General features: G+C 46.2%; 1 protein-coding gene across 4 annotated transcripts in view; it reads right to left on the bottom strand.

Annotated features, from left to right (window-relative positions):
• Positions 1-19,603: 19,603 nt before the first annotated feature.
• Positions 19,604-24,394, bottom strand: part of LOC115083669 (oocyte zinc finger protein XlCOF6-like) — a 41,089-nt gene continuing 36,298 nt past the window's right edge. For 2 of the 4 annotated variants that reach the window (XM_029587616.1, XM_029587618.1), the window contains one exon: positions 19,604-22,741. In XM_029587616.1, coding sequence (XP_029443476.1) covers positions 20,466-22,741 — 2,276 coding nt within the window. In that variant the 3' untranslated portion in view covers positions 19,604-20,465. The remainder of the gene's footprint in view (positions 22,742-24,394) is intronic. The other 2 variants (XM_029587617.1, XM_029587619.1) reach the window with 1 other exon arrangement.

Genomic DNA, 24,394 nt, shown 5'->3' with positions numbered 1-24,394 from the left:
AAATCCCCCCAGGAACGGAATCTTATCGGACCATGCAGCGGTTCTTCGCCAAGGATGAACTTTCAGACCTCGTGGCGAACAGCTTGAAAGAGCTTGCTATCCCAGGCTCAAGTGCGACAGGGGAACCAAAGATTAACCCTCTTCTCGAGGGACTCCGTCAGGCCTCCAGCCATTTCCCTCTGCTGCAGGCCGTCCAACAGCTCATTGACCTGGAATGGGAATCTCCGGAGGCCACGTTCAAGGGGGGAAGGTCCCTGGCAGCCATGGACCCCTTGGACCCCACCGCCAAGGATCTTCTGGCCTTCCCCAAAGTGGATGCCATGATCTGCACAGTCACTAAGTGCACCACCATCCCAGTCGAGGGAGGAGCGGCTCTCAAAAATGCCCAGGACAGGCGTCTGCAATCCATCCTCAAGCAGTCATTTGATGTGTCAGCTATGTCGCTACAGATCGCAGCCTGCTGTGCCGTGGTGACATGCGCCTGTTTGTCTAAGACCAGGAATGCCACCATACCCGTTGAAGCACTAGAACCAGCAGTATCTTTCCTTGCGGATGCAACCTCCGACCTGGTACGCACCGCAGCCAGAGGCATTTCATCCAGAGGCAGACAGAGAGGTATATAGATGAGACCTTCAGGGACATAGTAGTCAAGTCCCAACTTCAGACTGGCAGCCCTGGTGCTGCCTTGGAGGAAGAAGGTCTCATGATGGGAGAGCATCAACTAGGTGCAGCAGGAAAGGATCCTGTAGCAAGGACCTGCTCTCCAGGTGATGCATTGTCCTTTCGCACTGAGGATATCTCCCCAAGGCCTACTGCCCAGGAGGGAAGGGTTAGGTCGGCCGTCATAGTTGGTGATTCGATTATTAGGAATGTAGATAGCTGGGTGGGCGTGAGGATCGCCGGTTAACATGCCTACCTGGTGCGAAGGTGGCGGACCTCACGCGTCACCTAGATAGGATTTTAGACAGTGCTGGGGAGGAGCTGGCTGTCGTGGTACATGTGGGCACCAACGACATAGGAAAATGTGGGAGGGAGGTTCTGGAAGCCAAATTTAGGCTCTTAGGTAGAAAGCTTAAATCCAGAACCTCCAGGGTAGCATTCTCTGAAATGCTCCCTGTTCCACGCGCAGGTCACCAGAGGCAGGCAGAGCTCTGGAGTCTCAATGCGTGGATGAGACGATGGTGCAAGGAAGAGGGATTCAGTTTTGTTAGGAACTGGGGAACCTTTTGGGGAAAGGGGAGTCTCTTCCGAAGGGATGGGCTCCACCTTAACCAGGGTGGAACCAGACTGCTGACGCTAACCTTTAAAAAGGAGATAGAGCAGCTTTTAAACTAGAACAAAGGGGAAAGCCGACAGCCGCTCAGCAGCGCATGGTTCGGAGAGAGGTATCTTCAAAGGATACTAATGATGCATTAGAATTAGGGCATCCCGACAGTGAGGTTCCAATAATAAGAAAAGTAGTCCAAGTGCCTGTAACTAAAAACTCACCTGAGTTAAAAAATTCTAACTTATCCCTATCAATTAAAAAGCAGAATGAAAATACAAACAAAAAACAAACTTTGAAATGTTTGTATGCTAATGCCAGAAATCTAAGAAGTAAGATGGAAGAATTAGAAGAGGAGGATCGGAAAGCTCATCTGCATACTGCTCCCAGCATCCCCCGGGAGAGGAATCCAGAGGTCACCGCAAGCGATCCAGGGATTGACTTCCACGCCCCAGCTTCCAGAGGCCCCACAAGGTTTGCAGTTAGAGGAGAACCGGAAGGCTCATCTGCATACTGCTCCCAGCATCCCCCGGGAGAGGAGTCCAGAGGTCACCGCAAGCAATCCAGGGATTGACTTCCACGCCCCAGCTTCCAGAGGCCCCGCAAGGTTTACAGTTAGAGGAGGACTGGAAGGCTCATCTGCATACTGCTCCCAGCATCCCCCGGGAGAGGAATCCAGAGGTCACCGCAAGCAATCCAGGGATTGACTTCCACGCCCCAGCTTCCAGAGGCCCCGCAAGGTTTGCAGTTAGAGGAGGACCGGAAGCGCGCGCCATTAGGCGCGCGAATCTCAAATCCCTCCTTTGAATGAGTGAAGATTAATTCAACTGTGGTTTAAGAGGATTGGTAAGTAGTTTTCAGAAATCTTTGGGCTTATAAAAGTTTGGTGAACGGTGAAATTAAGGGATATATTCGTTAGAGTTTGTGTGTTTCTGAAGTAATAAGCAAGCCAGAGATAGTTAATTCTAGTGTCTGTCTTTCCCACCCACTCAACCCCTGATTTTTAGGCACAAGACACTTTCTCATTAAAAATCAATCGGGGTCTTATCTACAACATAATATTGTACCAGCCCTTATTGAAAGTTTAATTATTCCCTTGTAGGACACTAGCTGATTAATTACTAAATTCACCTGTAAATTTAAAGTACTCTCATTCCAACTCCCTTATTATCCTAAACTTAACTAGGAACTCAATACTAAGATGAAAGCAGCAGTCCAGCAGCAAGAGAGGGGCTTTCCAGTCTTTTGCATTGAGTGTCACATGTATGATTTTTTACCCGCCGGTGAGAGATTGTATGTGTGCACTCGGTGCAAAGAGCTCCTGGCTCTCAGGGAACAAGTCCAATCTCTGGAGGCTAGAGTAGCAGACTTGGAAGAGCTGAGGGAGACAGAGAGGTACATTGACGAGATCTTCAGGGACATAGTAGCCAAGTCCCAAATCCAGTCTGGTAGCCCCAGTGCTGCCTTGGAACAGAAAGGTCTCCCAGTAGGAGAACATCACCCTGGTGTAGCAGGAAGTGATCCTGTAGCAAGGACCTGCTCTCCAGGTGATGTATTGTCCTCTCGCACTGAGGACAAGTCTCCCAGGGCTACTGCCCAGGAGGGAAGGGTTAGGCCGGCCATCATAGTTGGTGATTCGATTATTAGGAATGTAGACAGCTGGGTGGCTGGTGGGCGTGAGGACCGCCTGGTAACTTGCCTGCCTGGTGCGAAGGTGGCAGACCTCACGCGTCACCTAGATAGGATTATAGACAGTGCTGGGGAGGAGCCGGCTGTCGTGGTACATGTGGGCACCAACGACATAGGAAAATGTGGGAGAGAGGTTCTGGAAGCCAAATTTAGGATTTTAGGTAGGAAGCTGAAATCCAGAACCTCCAGGGTGGCATTCTCTGAAATGCTTCCTGTTCCACGTGCAGGTCCCCAGAGGCAGGCAGAGCTCCAGAGTTTCAATGCGTGGATGAGACGATGGTGCAGGGAAGAGGGATTCAGCTTTGTAAGGAACTGGGGAAACTTTTGGGGAAAGGGGAGACTTTTCCGAAAGGACGGGCTCCATCTTAACCAGAGTGGAACCAAGCTGCTGGCACTAACTTTCAAAAAGGAGATAGAGCAGCTTTTAAACTAGAACAAGGGGGAAAGACGACAGTCACTCAGCAGTGCATGGTTCGGAGAAATGTATCCTTGAAGGATACTAATGAAACAGGAGAGTTAGGGCATCCCAACAGAGAGGTTCCATCAAAAGCAAACATAGTTCATATGCCTATATGTAAAAAATCACCAAAGCTAATGATTTCCGAATTATCCCAAACAACTGAAAAGCAGATAGTTAAAACAAGCAAAAACCACACTTTGAAATGTCTGTATGCCAATGCCAGAAGTCTAAGAAGTAAGATGGGAGAGTTAGAGTGTATAGCAGCAAATGATGAGATTGACGTAATTGGCATCACAGAGACTTGGTGGAAGGAGGATCACCAATGGGACAGTGCAATATCAGGGTACAAATTATATCACAATGATAGGGAGGATCAACTTGGTGGGGGTGTGGCACTTTATGTCCGGGAGGGTATAGAGTCCAACAGGATAAGATCATACAAGAGAGTAAATGCTCAGTAGAATCTATATGGGTAGAAATCCCATGTGTGTTGGGTAAGAGTATAGTGATAGGAGTATACTACCGTCCACCTGGACAAAATGGTCAGACAGATGATGAAATGCTAAGAGAAATCAGGGAAGCAAACCAATTTGGCAGTGCAATAATAATGGGAGATTTCAATTACCCCAATATTGACTGGGTAAATGTAACATCAGGACTTGCTAGAGACATAAAGTTCCTGGATGTAATAAATGATTGCTTCATGGAGCAATTGGTTCAGGAATAAACAAGAGAGGGAGCTATTTTAGTTTTAATTCTTAGTGGAACGCAAGATTTGGTGAAAGAAGTAACGGTGGTGGGGCCACTTGGCAACAGTGATCATAACATGATCAAATTTAAACTAATAACTGGAAGGGGGACAATAAGTAAATCTGCAGCTCTAACACTAAATTTTAAAAAGGGAAACTTTGATAAAATGAGGAAAATAGTTAGAAAAAAACTGAAAGGTGCAGCTGCAAAGGTTAAAAGTGTTCAACAGGCTTGGACATTGTTTAAAAATACAATCCTAGAGGCGCAGTCCATATGTATTTCCGCGCATTAAGAAAGGTGGAAGGAAGGCAAAACGATTACCGTCATGGTTAAAAGGTGAGGTGAAAGAGGCTATTTTAGCCAAAAAAACATCCTCAAAAATTGGAAGAAGGATCCATCTGAAGAAAATAGGATAAAACATAAGCATTGTCAAGGTAAGTGTAAAACATTGATAAGACAGGCGAAGAGAGAGAATTGAAATGAAGTTGGCCATAGAGGCAAAAACTCATAATAAAAACTTTTTTAAATATATCCAAAGCAAGAAAACCTGTGAGAGAGTCGGTTGGACCATTAGATGACAGAGGGGTTAAAGGGGGCTCTTAGGGAAGATAAGGCCATTGCAGAAAGACTAAATGAATTCTTGCCTCCGTGTTTACTAATGAGGATGTTGGGGAGATACCAGTTCCGGAGATGGTTTTCAGGGGTGATGACTCAGACGAACTGAACGAAATCACTGTGAACCTGGAAAGATGTAGTAGGCCAGATTGACAAACTAAAGAGTAGCAATCACCCTGGACCGGATGGTATGCATCCTAGGGTTCTGAAGGAACTCAAAAATGAAATTTCTGATCTATTAGTTAAAATTGTAACCTATCATTAAAATCATCCATTGTACCTGAAGACTGGAGGGTGGCCAATGTAACCCCAATATTTAAAAAGGCTCCAGGGGCGATCCGGGTAACTATAGACCAGTGAGCCTGACTTCAGTGCCGGGAAAAATAGTGGAAACTATTCTCAAGATCAAAATCGTAGAGCATATAGAAAGACATGATTTAATGGGACACAGTCAAGATGGATTACCCAAGGGAAGTCTTGCCTAACAAATCTGCTTCATTTTTTTGAAGGGGTTAATAAACATGTGGATAAAGGTGAACCGGTAGATGTAGTGTATTTGGATTTTCAGAAGGCGTTTGACAAAGTCCCTCATGAGAGGCTTCTACGAAAACTAAAAAGTCATGGGATAGGAGGCGATATCCTTTCGTGGATTACAAACTGGTTAAATGACAGGAAACAGAGAGTAGGATTAAATGGTCAATTTTCTCAGTGGAAAAGGGTAAACAGTGGAGTGCCTCAGGGATCTGTACTTGGACCGGTGCTTTTCAATATATATATAAATGATCTGGAAAGGAATACGACGAGTGAGGTTATCAAATTTGCGGATGATACAAAATTATTCAGAGTAGTTAAATCACAGGCAGACTGTGATTCATTACAGGAGGACCTTGCAAGACTGGAGGATTGGGCATCCAAATGGCAGATGAAATTTAATGTGGACAAGTGCAAAGTGTTTGCATATAGGGAAAAATAACCCTTGCTGTAGTTACACGATGTTAGGTTCCATATTGGGAGCTACCACCAGGAGAAAGATCTAGGCATCATAGTGGATAATACTTTAAAATCGTCTCGGCTCAGTGTGCTGCAGCAGTCAAAAAGCAAATAGAATGTTAGGAATTATTAGGAAGGGAATGGTTTAATAGAACGGAAAATGTCATAATGCCTCTGTATCGCTCCATGGTGAGACCGCACCTTGAATACTGTGTACAATTCTGGTCGCCGCATCTCAAAAAGATATAGTTGCAATGGAGAAGGTACAGAGAAGGGCAACCAAAATGATAAAGGGGATGGAACGGCTCCCCTATGAGGAAAGGCTGAAGAGGTTAGGGCTGTTCAGCTTGGAGAAGAGACGGCTGAGGGGGGATATGATAGAGATCTTTAAGATCATGAGAGGTCTTGAACAAGTAGATGTGACTCGGTTATTTACACTTTCAAATAATAGAAGGACTAGGGGGCATTCCATGAAGTTAGCAAGTAACACATTTAAGACTAATCGGAGAAAATTCTTTTCACTCAACGCACAATAAAGCTCTGGAATTTGTTGCCAGAGGAGGTGGTTAGTGCAGTTAGTGTAGCTGGGTTCAAAAAAGGTTTGGATAAGTTCTTGGAGGAGAAGTCCATTAATGGCTATTAATCAATTATACTTAGGGAACAGCTACTGCTATTAATTGCATCAGTAGCATGGGTTCTTCTTAGTGTTTGGGTAATTGCCAGGTTCTTGTGGCCTGGTTTTTGGCCTCTGTTGGAAACAGGATGTTGGGCTTGATGGACCCTTGGTCTGACCCAGCATGGCAATTTCTTATGTTCTTATGTTCTTAGCAGTGAATGATGACATAGACTTAATTGGCATCTCAGAGACATGCTGGAAAGAGGATAACCAATGGGACAGTGCTATACCAGGGTACAAATTATATTGCAATGACAGAGAGGAGCACCCGGGAGGAGGTGTGGCGCTTTATGCCCGGGATGGCATACAGTCCAACAGGATAAACATCCTGCATGAGACTAAATACAAAATTGAATCTTTATGGGTAGAAATCCCTTGTATGTCGGGAAAGACTATAGTGATAGGAGTATACTACTGTCCACCTGGTCAAGATGGTGAGACGGACAGTGAAATACTAAGAGAAATTAGGGAAGCTAACCAAATTGGTAGTGCAGTAATAATGGGAGACTCAATTACCCCAATATTGACTGGGTAAATGTATCATCGGGACATGCTAGAGAGATAATGTTCTCTAGATAACGCCCCGCTCCCTCCTGCGACTGAAGAAGCGGGGGGCCTTGGCATTGAGGGCGGACGCCATCAAGTCCACGTGTGGCACCCCCCATCGGTGGATCAGAAGGCGCATCGCCTCGTCGGAAAGAGACCATTCTCCGTGGTCTAGCTGTTGACGACTCAGGTAGTCCGCCTGAATGTTGTCTACCCCGGCAATATGGGAGGCCGCAATCCGGATGAGATGATTTTCCGCCCATGCCATCAGGGGCGTTGACTCGAGGGATACATGTTTGCTCCTCGTCCCGCCTTGTCGATTGATGTATGCAACGGTGGTGGCGTTGTCTGAGAGAATCCTTACCTCTCGATTTTTCACCAGCGGAAGGAAGCGATGTAGCGCTAGGCGGACCGCTCTGGTTTCCAGACGATTGATCGGCCACGCTGCTTCTGTTGGAGACCAAGTCCCTTGCGTGGCGCTTCGATCGCAAACTGCGCCCCATCCCACGAGACTGGCATCAGTGGTGACCACCACCCAGTTGGGGACCTCGAGAAAGACGCCGCGAGCCAGGTGCGACGGCTCCAGCCACCACCCCAGGCTGTTCCTGGCCAACAACGGGAGTGGCAGAATCACTTGATAATCCTGAGAGACTGGTTTCCACCTGGAAAGAAGAGCCGCCTGTAGGGGGCGCAGATGCGCAAATGCCCAGGGTACCATATCGATGGTGGAGGCCATCACGCCCAACAGTTGCAGGTAATTCCAGGAGGTGGGTTTTGACAACGCAGAAAACCGACGTACATGTTCCCGCAAGGATTGAGCCTTGTCCAGGCGCAAGAAAACCTTGCCCTGGCGCGTGTCGAAGCTCGCCCCCAAGAAATCCAAGTGTTGAGATGGTACGAGGGAGCTCTTGGAGAAGTTCACCACCCACCCCAGGGAGTGGAGGACCTGTATTACCCTTGCTACCAAGGCTTGGCCGTGGGAGAAGGTCTTCGCACGAATCAGCCAGTCGTCCAAATACGGGTGTACAAGAATGCCCTCCCTCCTGAGGGCTGCCGCTACCACCACCATTATCTTGGTGAAGGTGCGAGGGGCAGTTGCCAAACCGAAGGGAAGTGCTGTGAACTGGAAGTGCTGACCCAGGATCTTGAAGCGAAGAAATCAACGGTGAGCTGGAAGGATTGGAATGTGCAGATAGGCTTCCGTCAAATCCAGGGAGGCAAGAAACTCCCCCTTGTGCACTGCAGCAATCACCGAGCGTAGCGTCTCCATGCGGAACCTGCTGACCCGCAGGGATTTGTTGACCTCCTTCAGATCTAGGATCGGCCGGAAGGAACCGTCCTTTTTGGGCACCACGAAGTAGATGGAATAGTGGCCCGAGCCCACCTCGCCTAAAGGGACGGGAGAGATGGCTGCTATAGTCAGCAACCTGTCCAGGGTTTGCTGTACTGCCTCCCGCTTGAGCTCCGAGCCGCAGGGAGAGAAGATAAATCTGTCTCTCGGAGGGCGGACAAACTCCAAAGCGTAGCCATTCCTTACGGTATCCAGGACCCACTGGTCCGCGGAGATTCGCACCCACTCCTCGTAAAAGTCCGCCAGTCGACCCCCAATTCTGGGAGTAGATGAGTGGGCGACCCTGGCATCATTGAGTAGACTTCGGCGTGGGGTTTCCCTGCCCCACCCTGTCCCGTGTGGGCCTGCGCCCCCGAAAGGACCGCGACCAGGACTGGGATCTGGAGGGGGCTTGACGAGGTCCCGGCTGTCTATAAGACCTGTAGCGCCGCTGTGCTCTGGCTCTGGTTCTGGAAGAAGCAAAAGACCGGGAAGACCGCTGCCTGTCCTCGGGTAGTCTGTGGACTGCATTTTCTCCCAGGGACTTGATAATTTGATCCAAATCGTCTCCAAAGAGGAACTTGCCCCGGAAGGGCAGGGAGCCCAGGCTTGCCTTGGAGGAGGCATCCGCCGCCCAATTGCGCAGCCACAGTAGTCGTCGAGCCGCTACCACCGAAACCATGGTCCGCACCAGCACCCGGAAGAGATCGTACAGAGCATCCGCCCCGTAGGCTATGGTCGATTCCAGGCGGTCCGCCTGGGCAGTCTCCTCGGGCGGTAGGTTCTGCGAGGTGAGGAGTTGTTGGACCCATCGGAGACTGGCCCTTTGAGCGAGCGAGCTACACATGACAGCCCGCATCCCCAAGGCGGAGACCTCAAAGACCCTTTTTAGGAAAATTTCCAGCTTGCGGTCCTGGGTATCCCTCAGGGCCGTTGCGCCCGTGACAGGAATCGTCGTCCTCTTGGTGACCACCGACACCGCCGAGTCCACCTTGGGAACCCTGACGAGATCTAGGAAGTCCTCCGGCAGGGGATACAATTTTTCCATAGCGCGAGCGACCTTTAGGGATGTCTCCAGTGCATCCCACTCTCTGGTGAGGAGCTGAAGGAAGGAATCATGAGTGGGAAAGGCCCGCGCTCTAGGCCGGAGGGCAGCGAGGACTGGATCCCCCTTCTTGGATGACATGGAAACGGCGGGAGCAACTGGCGCTGGCGGGTCCGGTGGTGGATCAAGGTCCAGTTCCGAGAGTATCTGGGGGATGAGATCATCCAGCTCCTCCCGTTGGAAAATCCTTAGCGCACGGGGGTCATCCCCGTCAGCCTGCGTGTCCGGGTGCGCGGGGTCCGGTGGATCCAGGGGGTCCTTCCCCAGGGGTGCCGGCATCCCTGCCCCCCCAGAGTAACAATTGTCCGGATCGGCAGACCCATTGCCCCCAAGCCAGATCCTAGGCGGACAGGGGGGGATCCAGGCGGAGGAGTGGGAATCCTAGGGGCCTTGGAGGGGGGGGGGACTGAGGGGAGCCTCCCGGGGGCCTCCAGGCCCTGTAAATAGGCACTGTGCATGAGAAGAATAAATTCCGGCGAAAAACGTGGCATGCTGGGGGGGGTCCTGGGGCAGGAACAGCCGAAGCCCCCTGGTCGGACAAGTCCCCCACCGGGGATAAATTCGGGGGCGAAACCTCCCGAACGTCCCCTGGCACCCGTTCTGGGAACGTGGGCGCATCGCGCTGGAGATCCAACATGGCCGCCGTTCCCGCCATTGGCGGCAACGTGGCCGGCCCGCGCCGCCCTGGCCGCGGGGAGGGAAGCCGCGAAAAAGCGCTGCCTGGCTGTGAGGTACCTTCCCCGCCGGGAAGGCACCTGGAGCAGATCCCCTCCCTGGAGATTCTCGATCCCGGCTCGCCGCAGGCCGCGCAACGGGACGGCCGCGGCATGGCAGTAGCCGGGGTCGAGCGACTAAGGCCTCGGGGGGGGGGGGGGGCCCGACGGAGGTGGAGGTGCCGCGGGGGGGGCCCCAAAGGCCAACACAACCCACCCAAAGTCCCTGTTTGCCGCGAAAAGGAGCTCCCTGCGGCAGCGGACCCGAGCACAAATCGCCCTGGGACCGCGGGACAGAGCCTGTCTCACGGAGAGGCCGGCCCCACCGGCTTCTGCGGGGCACCTGCAACGGAAGGTGAATGCTGCAAGAAGAAAAGCCTGCAAAAAGAAACCCAGACAAAAACCCCTCACTTACCCCACCAGGGAAGGAGAGAGACAACAGCAAGAGGAGGCAGAACAGACTTCTGATAGCCACGCCTCCCCAAAAATTGAAGGGCTTTTTTTTTTTTTAAACCAAAAACTTGATCCAAGTAGAAGTGACAGAAGAGGAAAGAAGAAGCGAAAGAATTGAAAACCCCTGTCACCCTGGGGAAGCCGCTGGTTCCCCAACTCTCATCTGCTGGCGTCAGAAAGATACTGAGCTCCAGCAGAGGGTGCACTGACTATTATGGTAACGCCCCTGCAAAGTCTGTTCTGACTCCATCTGCTGGACGGGGGACATAACCCACCGTCTGGAATGATCCTGGTACGTACAGGGAACTTTCCTCTTTACTATATTCAGATTATTTTAATTAATTTGTACTGAACTGAATTCAGTTGCTCCTCCTCTGCCACCTCTCCTCTCCCCTCACCATCAGCTTCACATGGTCTCTCCCACCCCCTTGTGATGTTATGATGACAGGAGGTGACATAATAAAAGGCAAAGCTGCCAGGGTGTCTATTAATGCAAAGGATGGCAGCAAGCAGTGAGCATTTCTGCTGACTTGGGCTCTGGATAGCAAGAGACCAAAAGACCTGAAGCTTCAGGAAGTAAACCACAAGCAAGAGAAGAAAGGGGAGGAGCATTGACTCAACATGGAAATGAACTACAAGCGAGAGGAGAAAGGGAAGGAGCATTGACTGGACATGGAAATGAACTACAAGCCAGAGGAGAAAGGGAAGGAGCATTGACTGGACATGGAAATGAACTACAAGCGAGAGGAGAAAGGGAAGGAGCATTGAGTCAACATGGAAATGAACTACAAGCAAGAGAAGAAAGGGAAGGAGCATTGACTCAACATGGAAATGAACTACAAGCGAGAGGAGAAAGGGAAAGGAGCATTGACTCAACCTGGAAATGAACTACAAGCGAGAGGAGAAAGGGAAGGAGCATTGACTCAACCTGGAAATGAACTACAAGCGAGAGGAGAAAGGGAAGGAGCATTGACTCAACATGGAAATGAACTACAAGTGAGAGGAGAAAAGGAAGGAGCATTGACTCAACATGGAAATGAACTACAAGCGAGAGGAGAAAGGGCAGGAGCATTGACTCAACATGGAAATGAACTACAAGCGAGAGGAGAAAGGGAAGGAACATTGATTCAACATGGAAATGAACTACAAGCAAGAGGAGAAAGCGGAGAAGCATTGAATCAACATAGAAATGAAATACAATCTCCCTGCCTTATCTCCTGCTCTCCCCCTTCCATCTTACTTTTTCTCCTTTCCTCCTTCCTCTCTCCCCACCTACCTTTGCTGTTCTCTGCTTTTCCTCCCCTTTCTCTGTCTTGTTTATGTTTCCCCTTTCCCTCACTTCTCCTTTTAGCAAATCAGTTTTAGTGGTTAATATTTCCCTCCCATGTAAATTTCCCTTTTATTACCTTAGAGTCATTGCTGCTGAGGGTCCCTGAGGGAGACAGAGCGGTGGGGTAATAGGGACAGACAGGGAGAGTTTGTAAAGCTAAGGAACCGCAGCCAGGTGTACAGTCTGAGCTGATCTTATCGGCACCCTCACAGCGACTGAGAGACAGGTGCAGCATTCAGCTATGCAAAAACCTTCACTTAAAAACCAGTTGGAGTTACTGTGAAATTCCTTTTCTTCTTCCCCTGCTTGTAATGCAGTTTATTTAAAATCCTTTGGGTTCACTGTTCTGCCTTCATAACAAGCTCTGTTTATTAGCAGTGTGGATCCTAGGTAAGTGAGTTTTTCAGTGATTCTTGTATTTTTTGGATGTACAGTCTTTATTTGTCTGGGTGCTGTGAAACACCAGGTTTAGGGGGAAACCCAGTTGGTGGGTGGGAGGTTGTCAGGAGCGAGGCACAAGTACAGGAGCAGGCAAGGCCTCTGCAGTGCTTGCTAGGACCTTCAAGGTCCAAGCAAGTGAGCAAGGGTTTAACCTCCAAGTGTCAGCTGAAGCAGCTTTTGCTTTACTTCTCCTATGAATGTTTTATTCCAGGGAGGTAAAGGAAGAGATGTGATGTGTGCTCTTCATTCCTGCCATGAATATCTAATTCTGGGTGGCTGGGGAGGAGCCAGAAGCAGCTCTTGCTCTGTTTCCCCTGTGAACATTTAATTCTTGGGGTGGGAGGCTGCAGGAAGGAGCCAAGGATGAGGCAGGAGCTCTTGTGCCACTCTCCAGTCCTACTGAATATTTAATTCAAGGACACGGTGGGGGGATGAACCAAAGCTGTGGAAGCAGATCATGCTTGCTCCTGCCGTGAACATTTGATTATGGGGGGGAGGGGGAGGAGTCAGAGACACGGAGCAAAAGCTCCCTCCATGAACCTCTGGTTTGGGGCTCTGGCAGTGGCTGCCTGGGACTGAGCTGTGGGTCTCGCCTGGGTCTGGATGTTTCACAGCCTTGACCTAAATAATCAAAGTATGCAAGGTCTGGCCAATCCCATCTGAATTTTAACCTGGAGGTTTGCTGTGATAAGGAATGCAAAAGTACACATCTAGATTTGCTTTGTTTATTGCCCCCTCAATAATCCCCCTGCCTGCTTTATGTGAGGGCTCGGTGTTAAAGGAAAACTCTGCATATAGTTTTCCCCCTGTGCGAACCCCAAACCAGAAATATTTACAAAACTACACGGGGAAAAGCCCTCGCCTTGTTCTATGCTCCTACTTTTACTTGTGTAGAGGACGGACAATAATCAAACAGCCCATTTCTGTGGATAAAAGAGCGCTTTACCCCCGGAAATGGCTTTCATTATTGTCCTCCCTGTATATAATGGTGATGTGCATTCAGCCTTACACATTTTAAAGTCTGAACCTTTCTTGATTTAACAGATAAAGAAAAAAAGCAAGAATGAAGAGGACCGAATTACTGTACCCCTCCCTTCCCCCACCTCCCCCTCCCCTCCCCTTGAGTGACTGTAGCCCTCCCCTCCCATCCCCAGACCTTGTCCTCCCCTTACCCTATTCCCACCCCTGTAACGCCCTCCCCTGCCCCCACTCCTCCCTCCCCGTGTGAATGTGCATGTATGTGTATGTATGTGTGAATGTGTTCCCTCACCTTCCCCCCCCCCAACCTCCCACTCCCTTGCCATTTCCATCCTTCCCTCACCTTCCCCCGTCTTGTCTAACCTCCCACTCCCTTGCCATTTCCATCCTTCCCTCACCTTCCCTCACCTTCCCCCGTCTTGTCTAACCTCCCACTCCCTTGCCATTTCCATCCTTCCCTCACCTTCCCCCCTCTTGTCTAACCTCCCACTCCCTTGCCATTTCCATCCTTCCCACTCCCTTACCATTTCCATCCTTCCCTCACCTTCCCCCCTCTTGTCTAACCTCCCACTCCCTTGCCATTTCCATCCATGACCCCTTCCCTTTTCTCTTTTCCCACCATCAATCCCATTTCAGAACCCGGTAAGTTACAGCCTCAGTCGGTCTGGTTTTTTCTTTAAATACCCATCTTCTCCCAAATGTTACTGAAAAGTATTGTCCTATCTCAAGTTTGCCTGTCTTGTCCAAAATTATTGAAAAAGTGGTTAAAGGTCAACTCTGGGGCTTTCTAGAGAAGACGTTAGTGCTTCATGCTAAACACGCAGGTTGCAGGAAGTGCTTCAGCGTGCAGACAGCACTCACTGCCCCTTTATGCAGCCCTAGAGGATTCTCCTCCTCTCTGTCAGCCCTGGTTATGTCTTTGTTACTAGTTTTAACAGGATGCATTTATTATGGACATTTATTTATAGCAGGGAATTCTGTTTATTTTATTCTTTGTGCATTGCACTGATTTACTTTTGTACGATTTTGTGATTAATCAAGCTAATAAATCATAATCATAATTAAAAAGAAAACATGACAAACAATCCAACAGGAAATCAGTAACAGTGAAATGAATACAAATCACAATGTCCAGAGCAAAATAAAATAATCTGAGTGAAATTAAACTTCCCAGGCTCTTTCAAAGAGCCACGTTTTGAGGCTTTTCCTACAAATCCTGAATTCTTTCTCACTGAGTAAAGACAGAGGAAGAGAATTCCAAAATATGCAGCTAAATAGGAAAACCCCCTCTCTCTTGCATGCTCCAGACCAATTTCTCTAGGAGAGGGAACTGGAAGTAATGCTGGCTGAGATGAACGTAATCACCTTGCAGGCTCATCAGGAAGTAAGAGAGGCCATGATACCTGGAATTACAATAGCCTGAATGATTTAAGATTAGGGAATATGTTAGAGACTTGAGATCATGGACTTCCCAGTATGGTCTGAGCCTAAGAAAATAAAAATAAATCTTTGTGCTAGAAGAGAAGTGAGGAGCAAAACTTAATGAGTTATCAACCTTGACTCCTAATAAAGTAACACTGTTTCTTAACTGACTAGAAGGACCTGACATTGGCAGGGAAGGAAGTGAATTTAATCTACATTTCTAGTAAAACAGATGCCCTCCGAGTTTCCTGGGTTTACCTTTATCTTCTTCCTCGCTATCAATCCCTGCCCCTTCCAGGTGGTGAGGGAGAGGAAGGAGAATAGAGATATTACTGATAAACTGATGTTATTCCATTTATTTTTAAGCTCAGACACATTATCTAACCTTGCCGGCCTATAGATGTAAAGTATTATGCACGTTACAAACTAGAGGCATCATCCTCTCACTGGCAGTGCGGCCCGATTGATGGGGAGGGTGCACAGTGCCCATGGAGGGACATTCTTGTAAGCTGGAGCAGTGAAATTGCTCTGAGGGGTGGAATTACCTGCTGGGGGATGCAGGATGGCCAAGGATTGTGCTCTATCACTGGCAGGTCAAGGTTAATAACCACACTGTATGAGAGCCCCAGGGGGGAGGGGGGGGGGGTGAGGCAGGGGGACATGCAGTCAAAGACTGGAGAAGAGGGGTGAGCTTAAGGGTCATAAGGGGTCAGGAGGGGGTGAAGTCAGGGGTCATGGTAAAGGTGGGCTCTGGGCTGGAGTAAGCTCTGGGGTGAGGGATCATGGTAAGGGAGGGCTCGGGTTGGAGTAAGCTCTGAGGTCAGGGGAGGGGTGAGGTCAGGGGTCATGGTAAGGGAGGGCTCAGCCTGGAGTAAGCTCTGAGGTCAGGGGAGGGGTAAGGTGAGGGCTCTGGGGCTGGAGTAAGCTCTGACATCAGAGGAGGGGTGAGGTCAGGGGTCATGGTAAGGGAGGGCTCTCGGGCTAGAGTAAGCTCTGGGGTCAGGGGAGAGGTGGGTATTTTTTTAGATTAAGGGGCAGGTCCTTCAGTGAGGGTAGGTCCTCTGGAGCTGCTCAGGGTAAGTTTTCAGGAAGCTGCTCAGTGCTGAACCGGCTAAGCTAAATTTGGGAACATTTCCAGCCGCCATGCTGTGATTGAAAATTATTCCAATAAATGTAATCAACTCTTTTGGCCACTCAGCAGCTCTTCTGAAATCTTGCCCCATACTTTGTATACAGAAATGGACATAATTAACTTTGTGATACCCAGGATCAATGCCTGTACCTCAGATGGAAAGTAGGACATCAGGAAATGCTCACACATCTCCTTTCTTTCTCTTTCTGGTTCCGCTCATCCTGCCAACTTCTGCGCCTGTGCATCAGATGTTTCCCTGACCATCCCCTGTCGTGTCGTGTGATTGCCGTGACGTCAATAATTAGCATGTGGTAAGGAGCCTTGGCAAACATCACTTTCTGCCCTGTAATACTTTTAAAGGTCCTCGGTCAGCGGATTTGTCCGGCTGAGTTTGGAATTTGGCTGGACAAACTGCAAAGTGTTAAAATTGTGGGCTAATGATTGGTTAAGTTACCTGAAGAAAAAAAAAGAGATGTGCTGGGTGTGGAACTTATGTTTAGCTGGGTAGCAGCCCTGAAGTGAGATAGATAAACTTACTCCACTGTCTTTGGGTCTATCCAGCAGGAACCCGTACCTGGGTAAGTCCAGCTAACTTCCCGCTCTCAGCACCGCTGAATGGACCTATTAGTTTATAAATATGAATGAAGAAACATTTTGTTGGTATTCAGGGGCTTCACAGTGCTAATCAGTGATTTCTCAGAGACGAGGAGTCCCTCAGAGCACAGGGAACTGTCTGCCCTCTATAGTTACTCCAGTGAGCCATAGCAAATGGTTTAGTCCCCTCACTACCCTAAACTAGGTCCTCCTCTGGGAAAAGGAACCCAGAAAAGACAAAACAATAAACATAACAATGGAGGAATCACTGAACAGCAGTCAAATGCTTATTTATTAGCACAATCTGGTCAGAAGACCTCCTCACTGATTCAGATGCTGGTTGGTTACTCCAGCTCTGCCTTACACAAAAACCTGAAAGAACTGTGTGATACTTGTTGCAGGACCCTGCTGATACTCAGTAATAACCTCACTAATCATTCAAGCCCTCCGAAGACCAAAAATAAAAAAGATGGGTCTGCTGCTGTAGGTAAGTAAAAAAAGCACTTTGAATACTTTTAAACTTAAACCTGTTTTGTTTTGTTTTTTTGTTTTACAGACTGAGCACAGCAGCGGGGATTTAAGACCCCTCGGCAGCCAGAGGAGGGGGAGACGAGAACTGGACCACCAGACTCAGTCCCCACACCTGGAAGTGGTAACGGACACAGGCTATGCACTGCACAAGGGGGAAAGCCCCCCTGAGTCCGGCAAGAGCCAGGAGACTGAGCCGTCTCCTGAAGAAAAAAACCAAAAGCTACAAACTTCCTAACTTTTATTTTATTTTTTTATAGGAAGAAAACCACAAGAGATCCCTAAGGAATAAGTACTTGCTTGATCCCAGAAGTAAGGAAGAAAAGAAGGCTGACTAGCCTAGATCAGGAAACCGAAGGGAGACCTGCTGCACCTGCTGGAGACAGACAAATACTGAAGAGTTACAGGAGAGGCTCTGTCCTCATATAGGATATCCTTTCAGTTTTAGTCTGTCTCCACCTGCTCGAAAGGAGGCTCAACCCACAGTCTGGACTGATCCGGGTACGTACAGGGAACCAAGGAATGCCCACCTGTCTCCCTGGAAAGCTGACTACATACCTAGATTTAGCTATAATACTAACTGAGAAGACTCATAAGGCAACACCCACATGGTGCAGTAGTTTAGTTTATTGTCAACACTGCACATGGTCAGTAGTTTAGTTTATTGTCTTTTATATACCGTTACATCAGACGTACCTTTACAACGGTTTACGAAATAAAACGTATATGGAAATACAATATTTCATAATGTAGTTACAGCTAACACTACAAGAATTAGTCAGAAATAAGTTAGCTGTTGAGAAAAAATAAAATCAAATAAAAATAAGATTAAAATTAAGTAAAAATAAATCTACGCTAACTTCATACAAACTGAAAGAACAACGTACTAAAACCAGAAATAAAACAGGAAGGCCAAACAGTTAATAACAACAAATCATCTGGTGTTATATAGCTCATAGTTGATGCTTCATGCTCAATTCTGGAGTTTCCTACTCTGCGAATGTACAGTTAAATACAATAAGAACGTTTGAAACCGAAAATGATATTAAATGATCCGGTATTATTTAGCTCATTGATGTTGCTTCATTCTCAGTTCTACAGTTTCATACTCTGCGAATGCACATTTAAATAACCAAGTTTTTAAATTCAACTTGAATTGTTTTTTTTCTGAAGACAGTCTCAAGTGTGTTGGTAAGGAGTTCCAAAGTTTTGTTCCCGCAATAGATAAACACGATCTCTAACGTGGCTGAGTCTTGCTGATTTAATAGTAGGCACTGATAAAAGACCCTTATTCACGGATCTCAAGTCTCTCTGTGGTATATGAAGGCGCATGGATGAATTAAGCCATTTGGTATTTTCTCCATATATAACATTATGAATTAAACAGGCAACTTTGTATTGTACACGATAATGAATCGGAAGCCAGTGTAATTTAATCAAAACAGGAGTAATGTAATCACATTTTCGATGGCCTGTTAGAACACGCGCAGCAGCAATCTGTAGAACCTGAAGAGGCCGTACACGTGAGGCAGGCAAACCAAGCAGTAAAGAGTTGCAGTAATCTAAATTTGCAAAAATAAGAGTTTGCAAAACCATCCTGAATTCTTTATGCTCTAAAAACGGCTTTAGTTTTCGTAGAGTTAACAATTTAAAATAGCCGTCTTTCAACTTAGTGGCAATATGTTTTTTAAAAGAAAACTCAGTATCAGTAATCATACCCAAATCGCGGGTATAAAAAGAAAGGCATATTTGAGTATTGTCATTTAAAAACAGTTCAGGGAAAGTATTAAAGTAAGATTTGCATTCAAGTAAAACAATTTCAGTTTTCTCCATATTTAAAACTAAACGTAGATGCTGGCGTAATTGTTTTAGGGACAATATATAAATTTTAACAATTTCTAATGTATCCTCCGCTGATTTTTCAATAGGAACTAAAAATTGAATATCATCCGCATAAAGATATAATTTTAAACCTAGACCATTTAAAAAATGACAAATCGGTAAAACATAAATGTTAAAGAGAAGCAGAAAAAGTGGACCCCTGAGGTACACCTGTTTGGAAGAAAGTTTTTTTAGAAGTAGCATTGTTAATTTTTACTTGATAAGACCGACTACTGAGAAAAGACGCAAACCAATTTAAAACTGTATCATTGATCCCAGTTTCAGTTAACCGATTCAATAAAATGCCATGGTCGACAGTATCAAAAGCAGATGATAAATCTAAAAACACTAAGAAAACTAAGAAATAGCTTTTACCAGTATCGAAACCTCTTAAAACTGTGTCCATGAGGGCGATTAAAAGAGTTTCGGTATTAAAATGTTTTCTAAATCTGTACTGGTTAGGAAATAATATATTATTAGTTTCTAGAAAATCATCAAGTTGTTTTTGGGTTACTTTTTCTAATATCTTAGCTAAAAAGGATAAATAGGAGATGGGTCTATAATTTTTTAATTGGGTATTATCTAGAGAGGGCTTTTTCAAAATTGGTTTAATTATAGCATTCTTTAAAATATCTGGGACAATACCTTCAGTCAGTGAGGCATTAACAATGTCAGCGATTAAAGGCGCTATAGTGTCAGCCATGGATTTAAGAAAGAAAACATGAATAGCGTCTATCGGGTGTTTAGTTGGGTTAAGCTTTTTTTTTTTTTATAAGAGAATGTCCAATAAGGAAATGGAGTCAAAAGTGGCCCACTTAATGTCTGGTTTAGTTGGCATTTTAACTTCTTGAGTTAAACAGAGATTGTTATCAGAAATTAATGAGTCAATTTTTTCTTTAAAAAATAGAGCAACCTCATTATACTTATCTTCGGCTAAGCCTACTAATTTTAGTCAAATTATTAACAAACCTGAAGAGTTCTCGAGGATTAAACAAAGACATCTCCAATTTTTTTTTGAAAAATTCCTGGAGAAACAAGTCCCTCCAGTGCTGCCAGATGGCATAACCCATATGTAATGGCTAATTAATCCTGCTAGTTACAGAAAACACTGTTTATGGAAAGCAAACTTGCTATCCATGCCATACTGACTTATTCAGCATTAACTGGTCACTGGTTCCATATGCCCCTCTCTTTTGTTGAATTTCTATTATACTGCCATGATTTTCTTTACATCAATATGTTTATATATTCTGTCTGCATATATTACTGTGAGCAGCTTTTAGCACATTACCAGCTGATAATATTTGGGGATTTTGCTTTCTTTCCTGCATGGGTTCTTTGGTGCCTTTGTAGCCGTGATAAATAAATGAAGCTTTATTCACACTCAGTACAGGTAAATGGTTTCTGTCCCGTGTAGGTCATTTTATGCCTTTTCAGACCCCAAGATCGGGTGAAGCTTTTATTACACTCAGTACAGTTAAATGGTTTCTCCCGTGTGAATCCTTTTGTGCACTTTAAGACCTGCTATATAATATAAACCTCTTTTACACTCAGTACACGTAAATTGTTTACTCCTGTATGGATCCTTTTATGCTTTTTAAGGTCTGATAGACGATAGAAGCTTTGTTTACACTCAGTGCATGTAAATGGCTTCGAGTCTTTTCGTGTCTTTTAAGATCTGATAAATAAGAGAAGCATCTTTTGCACTCGGTACATGTGAACGGTTTCTCTCCTGTGTGGATCCTTTCATGCTTTTTAAGATTTGATAGACGAGAGAAGCCTCTTTTGCACTCAGTACATGTGAATGGTTTCTCTCCTGTATGGATCCTTTTATGCTTTTTAAGATCTGATAGACAATAGAAGCTTTTTTTACACTCAGTGCATGTAAACTGTTTCTCTCCTGTGTGAGTCTTTTCATGTCTTTTAAGCTCTGATAAACAATAGAAGCCTCTTTTGCATTCAGTACATGTGAAGGGTTTCTTTCCTGTGTGGATCCTTTCATGCCTTTTAAGCTCTGAAATACAATTGAAGCTTCTTTTACATTCAGTACATGTGAACGGTTTCTCTCCTGTATGGATCCTTTTATGCTTTTTAAGATCTGATAGACAATAGAAGCTTTTTTTACACTCAGTGCATGTAAACTGTTTCTCTCCTGTGTGAGTCTTTTCATGTCTTTTAAGCTCTGATAAACAATAGAAGCCTCTTTTGCATTCAGTACATGTGAAGGGTTTCTCTCCTGTGTGGATCCTTTCATGCCTTTTAAGCTCTGAAATACAATTGAAGCTTCTTTTACATTCAGTACATGTGAACGGTTTCTCTCCTGTATGGATCCTTTTATGCTTTTTAAGATCTGATAGACAATAGAAGCTTTTTTTACACTCAGTGCATGTAAACTGTTTCTCTCCTGTGTGAGTCTTTTCGTGTCTTTTAAGATCTGATAAATAATAGAAGCCTCTTTTGCATTCAGTACATGTGAACGGTTTCTCTCCTGTGTGGATCATTTCATGCCTTTTAAGATGTGATAAACAATTGAAGCTTCTTTTACACTCAGTACATGTGAACGGTTTCTCTCCTGTGTGGATCATTTCATGCCTTTTAAGAGCTGAAATACAATTGAAGCTTCTTTTACACTCCGTACATGGAAATGGTTTTTCTCCAGTGTGGATCCTTTGGTGCTTTTTCAGATGACACAGATAAATAAAGACTTTATCACACTCGGTGCATATAAATATATTATTTTCTGTGTCTGTTTTCTGGTGCTGTATTAGTTCTTGCTTTTGAATGGTGCTGTCTCCACTTTCAGAATACGAAGATGTTCTCTCTCCTGTCTGCATCTTCTGCTGATGTGGGTCTCCTGTGTGGGTCCTTTCATGCCTTTTAAGAGCTGAAATACAATTGAAGCTTCTTTTACACTCCGTACATGGAAATGGTTTTTCTCCAGTGTGGATCCTTTGGTGCTTTTTCAGATGACACAGATAAATAAAGACTTTATCACACTCGGTGCATATAAATATATTATTTTCTGTGTCTGTTTTCTGGTGCTGAATTAGTTCTTGCTTTTGAATGGCGCTGTCTCCACTTTCAGAATACGAAGATGTTCTCTCTCCTGTCTGCATCTTCTGCTGATTTACTGAAACAAAATTCCCATTGAAAGATTGGCCATGTTGAGGAGAATGAAAGGGTATCTTCCTTGTGTGTTTCCTTAGGTGTATTACTAAGGATTCCTTGCAAGAGAAATTTCTCTTACATTTATTACATGTGAAATTGGTCCTTTGCTTATGGATTCTCTGGTGTAATTTCAGAATTAATTTTTGTTTGAAACATTTTGCACACTGAGCACATGGAAAGGTTCTCTGCCCAGTGTGAGTTCTCTGATGCAATAATAGATCATATTTCCTGTCAAAGCTTTTTTTACAGATCTCACACCGAAAGGACTTCTGCTTTTTCCCCTCACTCTGATGAATGTTAAAAGTCATTTCGTCACTGTTATTACTCTGGACGGGTCTCTCTGCTCCCAGGTATCTCTGGTGGAGGTCAGAAGTCATTTGGTCACTGTTATTACTCTGGAAGGGATTCTCTCTTCTCGGGTGTCCCTGGTGCTCAGGGATGTCTGTGAACTCCCTGTCACTTCTCTCACAAGCAGTGACTCCATCCAGTGACTCTCCTGCAGAGTCTTGCTCCTTCTTCTCTGATTCCTGCTGTCTTTGGCTAACGTCTCCCTCCTCAGTCCTCTGGGCAGGATTCTCACAGAAATTTCCTGATTGTCTTGGTGTAAGTGCCAGTACTATAGGGTGTTCTTCTCGATTCTCCTCCCTCTTCACTTCCTGTATGACCTCATTACCTGCTGGATATAAAAAGAAGGCATTAATCAAGTGTCTGTGGCTATAGAAAACTACCAGTGACCTGGATCAAACTTTGTCAGGGATCATGCAATGACCCCATGGGACCTCTGATGTTTACTGAATTCCATGGTTTAGCAGAAGCTTTCTGAGATGACAGTGAAAACTCCTGTGTGATGTCTTTATATAAATCTTCAGGGAATACAAAAAATAAATAAATAAATACAACAAAATACAAAAGCGAAATGGCAGATGAAATTTAATGTGGACAAGTGCAAGGTGTTGCATATAGGGAAAAATGGTGAGATTACTTACCTGATAATCTCATTTTCCTTAGTGTAGACAGATGGACTCAGTACAAATGGGTATAGTGTGCTCGTGCTAGCAGTTGGAGACGGATCTGACGTCAGCACGGGTACATATACCCCCACAGGAAGTGAAGCTCCTCAGTAATCTTCCTTGCAAAAGCTGTTATGGATAGACATGTGCTGACAATCAATGAAAAACAGGGTTCCCCTGACCGATGGATAGTAGCTGGAGACTGCCAGCATTCCCAACCGGAAGGCGTCGACACCTGGTAGAGTGGACGCACTCATGTAAGAAGTGATAAGGCTTACCTTGAATCGGTGAAAGCAATGAAGGCAGCCAGCTGGGCGGGATGCTGAGTCCATCTGTCTACACTAAGGAAAAGGAGATTATCAGGTAAGTAATCTCACCATTTCCTGGCGTGTAGCCAGATGGACTCAGTACAAATGGGATGTACAAAAGCTTTACTCCTGGACTGGGCGGGAGGCTGCCTGAGGACCGTGTAAGACTGCCCTCGCAAATGCTGTGTCCTCCCTGGCCTGGACATCCAGACGGTAGAACCTGGAGAAGGTATGGAGGGAGGACCACGTCGCCGCTTTACATATTTCTGCAGGCGACATCATCCTGGATTCTGCCCAAGATGCTGCTTGTGCTCTGGTAGAATGAGCCTAGACTTGCAGAGGTGGTGACTTCCCGGTCTGTACGTAAGCCGCTCTGATGACTTCCATAATCCAGCGGGCGATGGTGGGCCGTGAGGCCGCTTCTCCTTGTTTCTTCCCGCTGTGAAGGACGAACAGATGATCAGTTCTTCGTATTGTGTCTGTCATTTCCAGATATCTGGGCAGCAATCTGCCAACGTCAAGATGGCGTAGCAAACGTCCTTCTTCAGATTTCCGCAAACCCGCCGTGGTTGGCAAGGATATGGTCTGATTAAGGTGAAACTGGGAGACAACCTTCGGCAAGAAGGATGGAACCGTGCGAAGATGGATAGCCTCGGGAGTGATCCGAAGAAAAGGATCACGGCAGGATAGTGCTTGTAGTTCTGAAACGCGGCGTGCTGAACACACAGCCAGCAAGAACACCAACTTCAGAGTGAGAGAACGGAGAGACAGGCCCCGAAGGGGCCTGAAGGTTGATCCCGCAAGGAAATCCAAAACTAAGTTGAGGTTCCACAAAGGCACTGGCCACTTCAGTGGCGGACGAATGTGCTTGACTCCTTTCAAGAAGCGAGAAACGTCTGGGTGCGTGGCAATGGTCTTGCCATCCCTCCTGGGACCATAGCAAGACAGCGCAGCCACCTGAACCTTGATGGAGCTTAGGGAGAGACCCTTCTGAAGCCCATGCTGTAGGAA

This window comes from Rhinatrema bivittatum, chromosome 2, assembly GCF_901001135.1.
Source record: "Rhinatrema bivittatum chromosome 2, aRhiBiv1.1, whole genome shotgun sequence".
NCBI classification, from domain to species: Eukaryota; Metazoa; Chordata; class Amphibia; order Gymnophiona; family Rhinatrematidae; genus Rhinatrema; species Rhinatrema bivittatum.
Note: the sequence above shows the minus strand (reverse complement) of the source record. Positions and strands in the feature narration are given on the sequence as shown.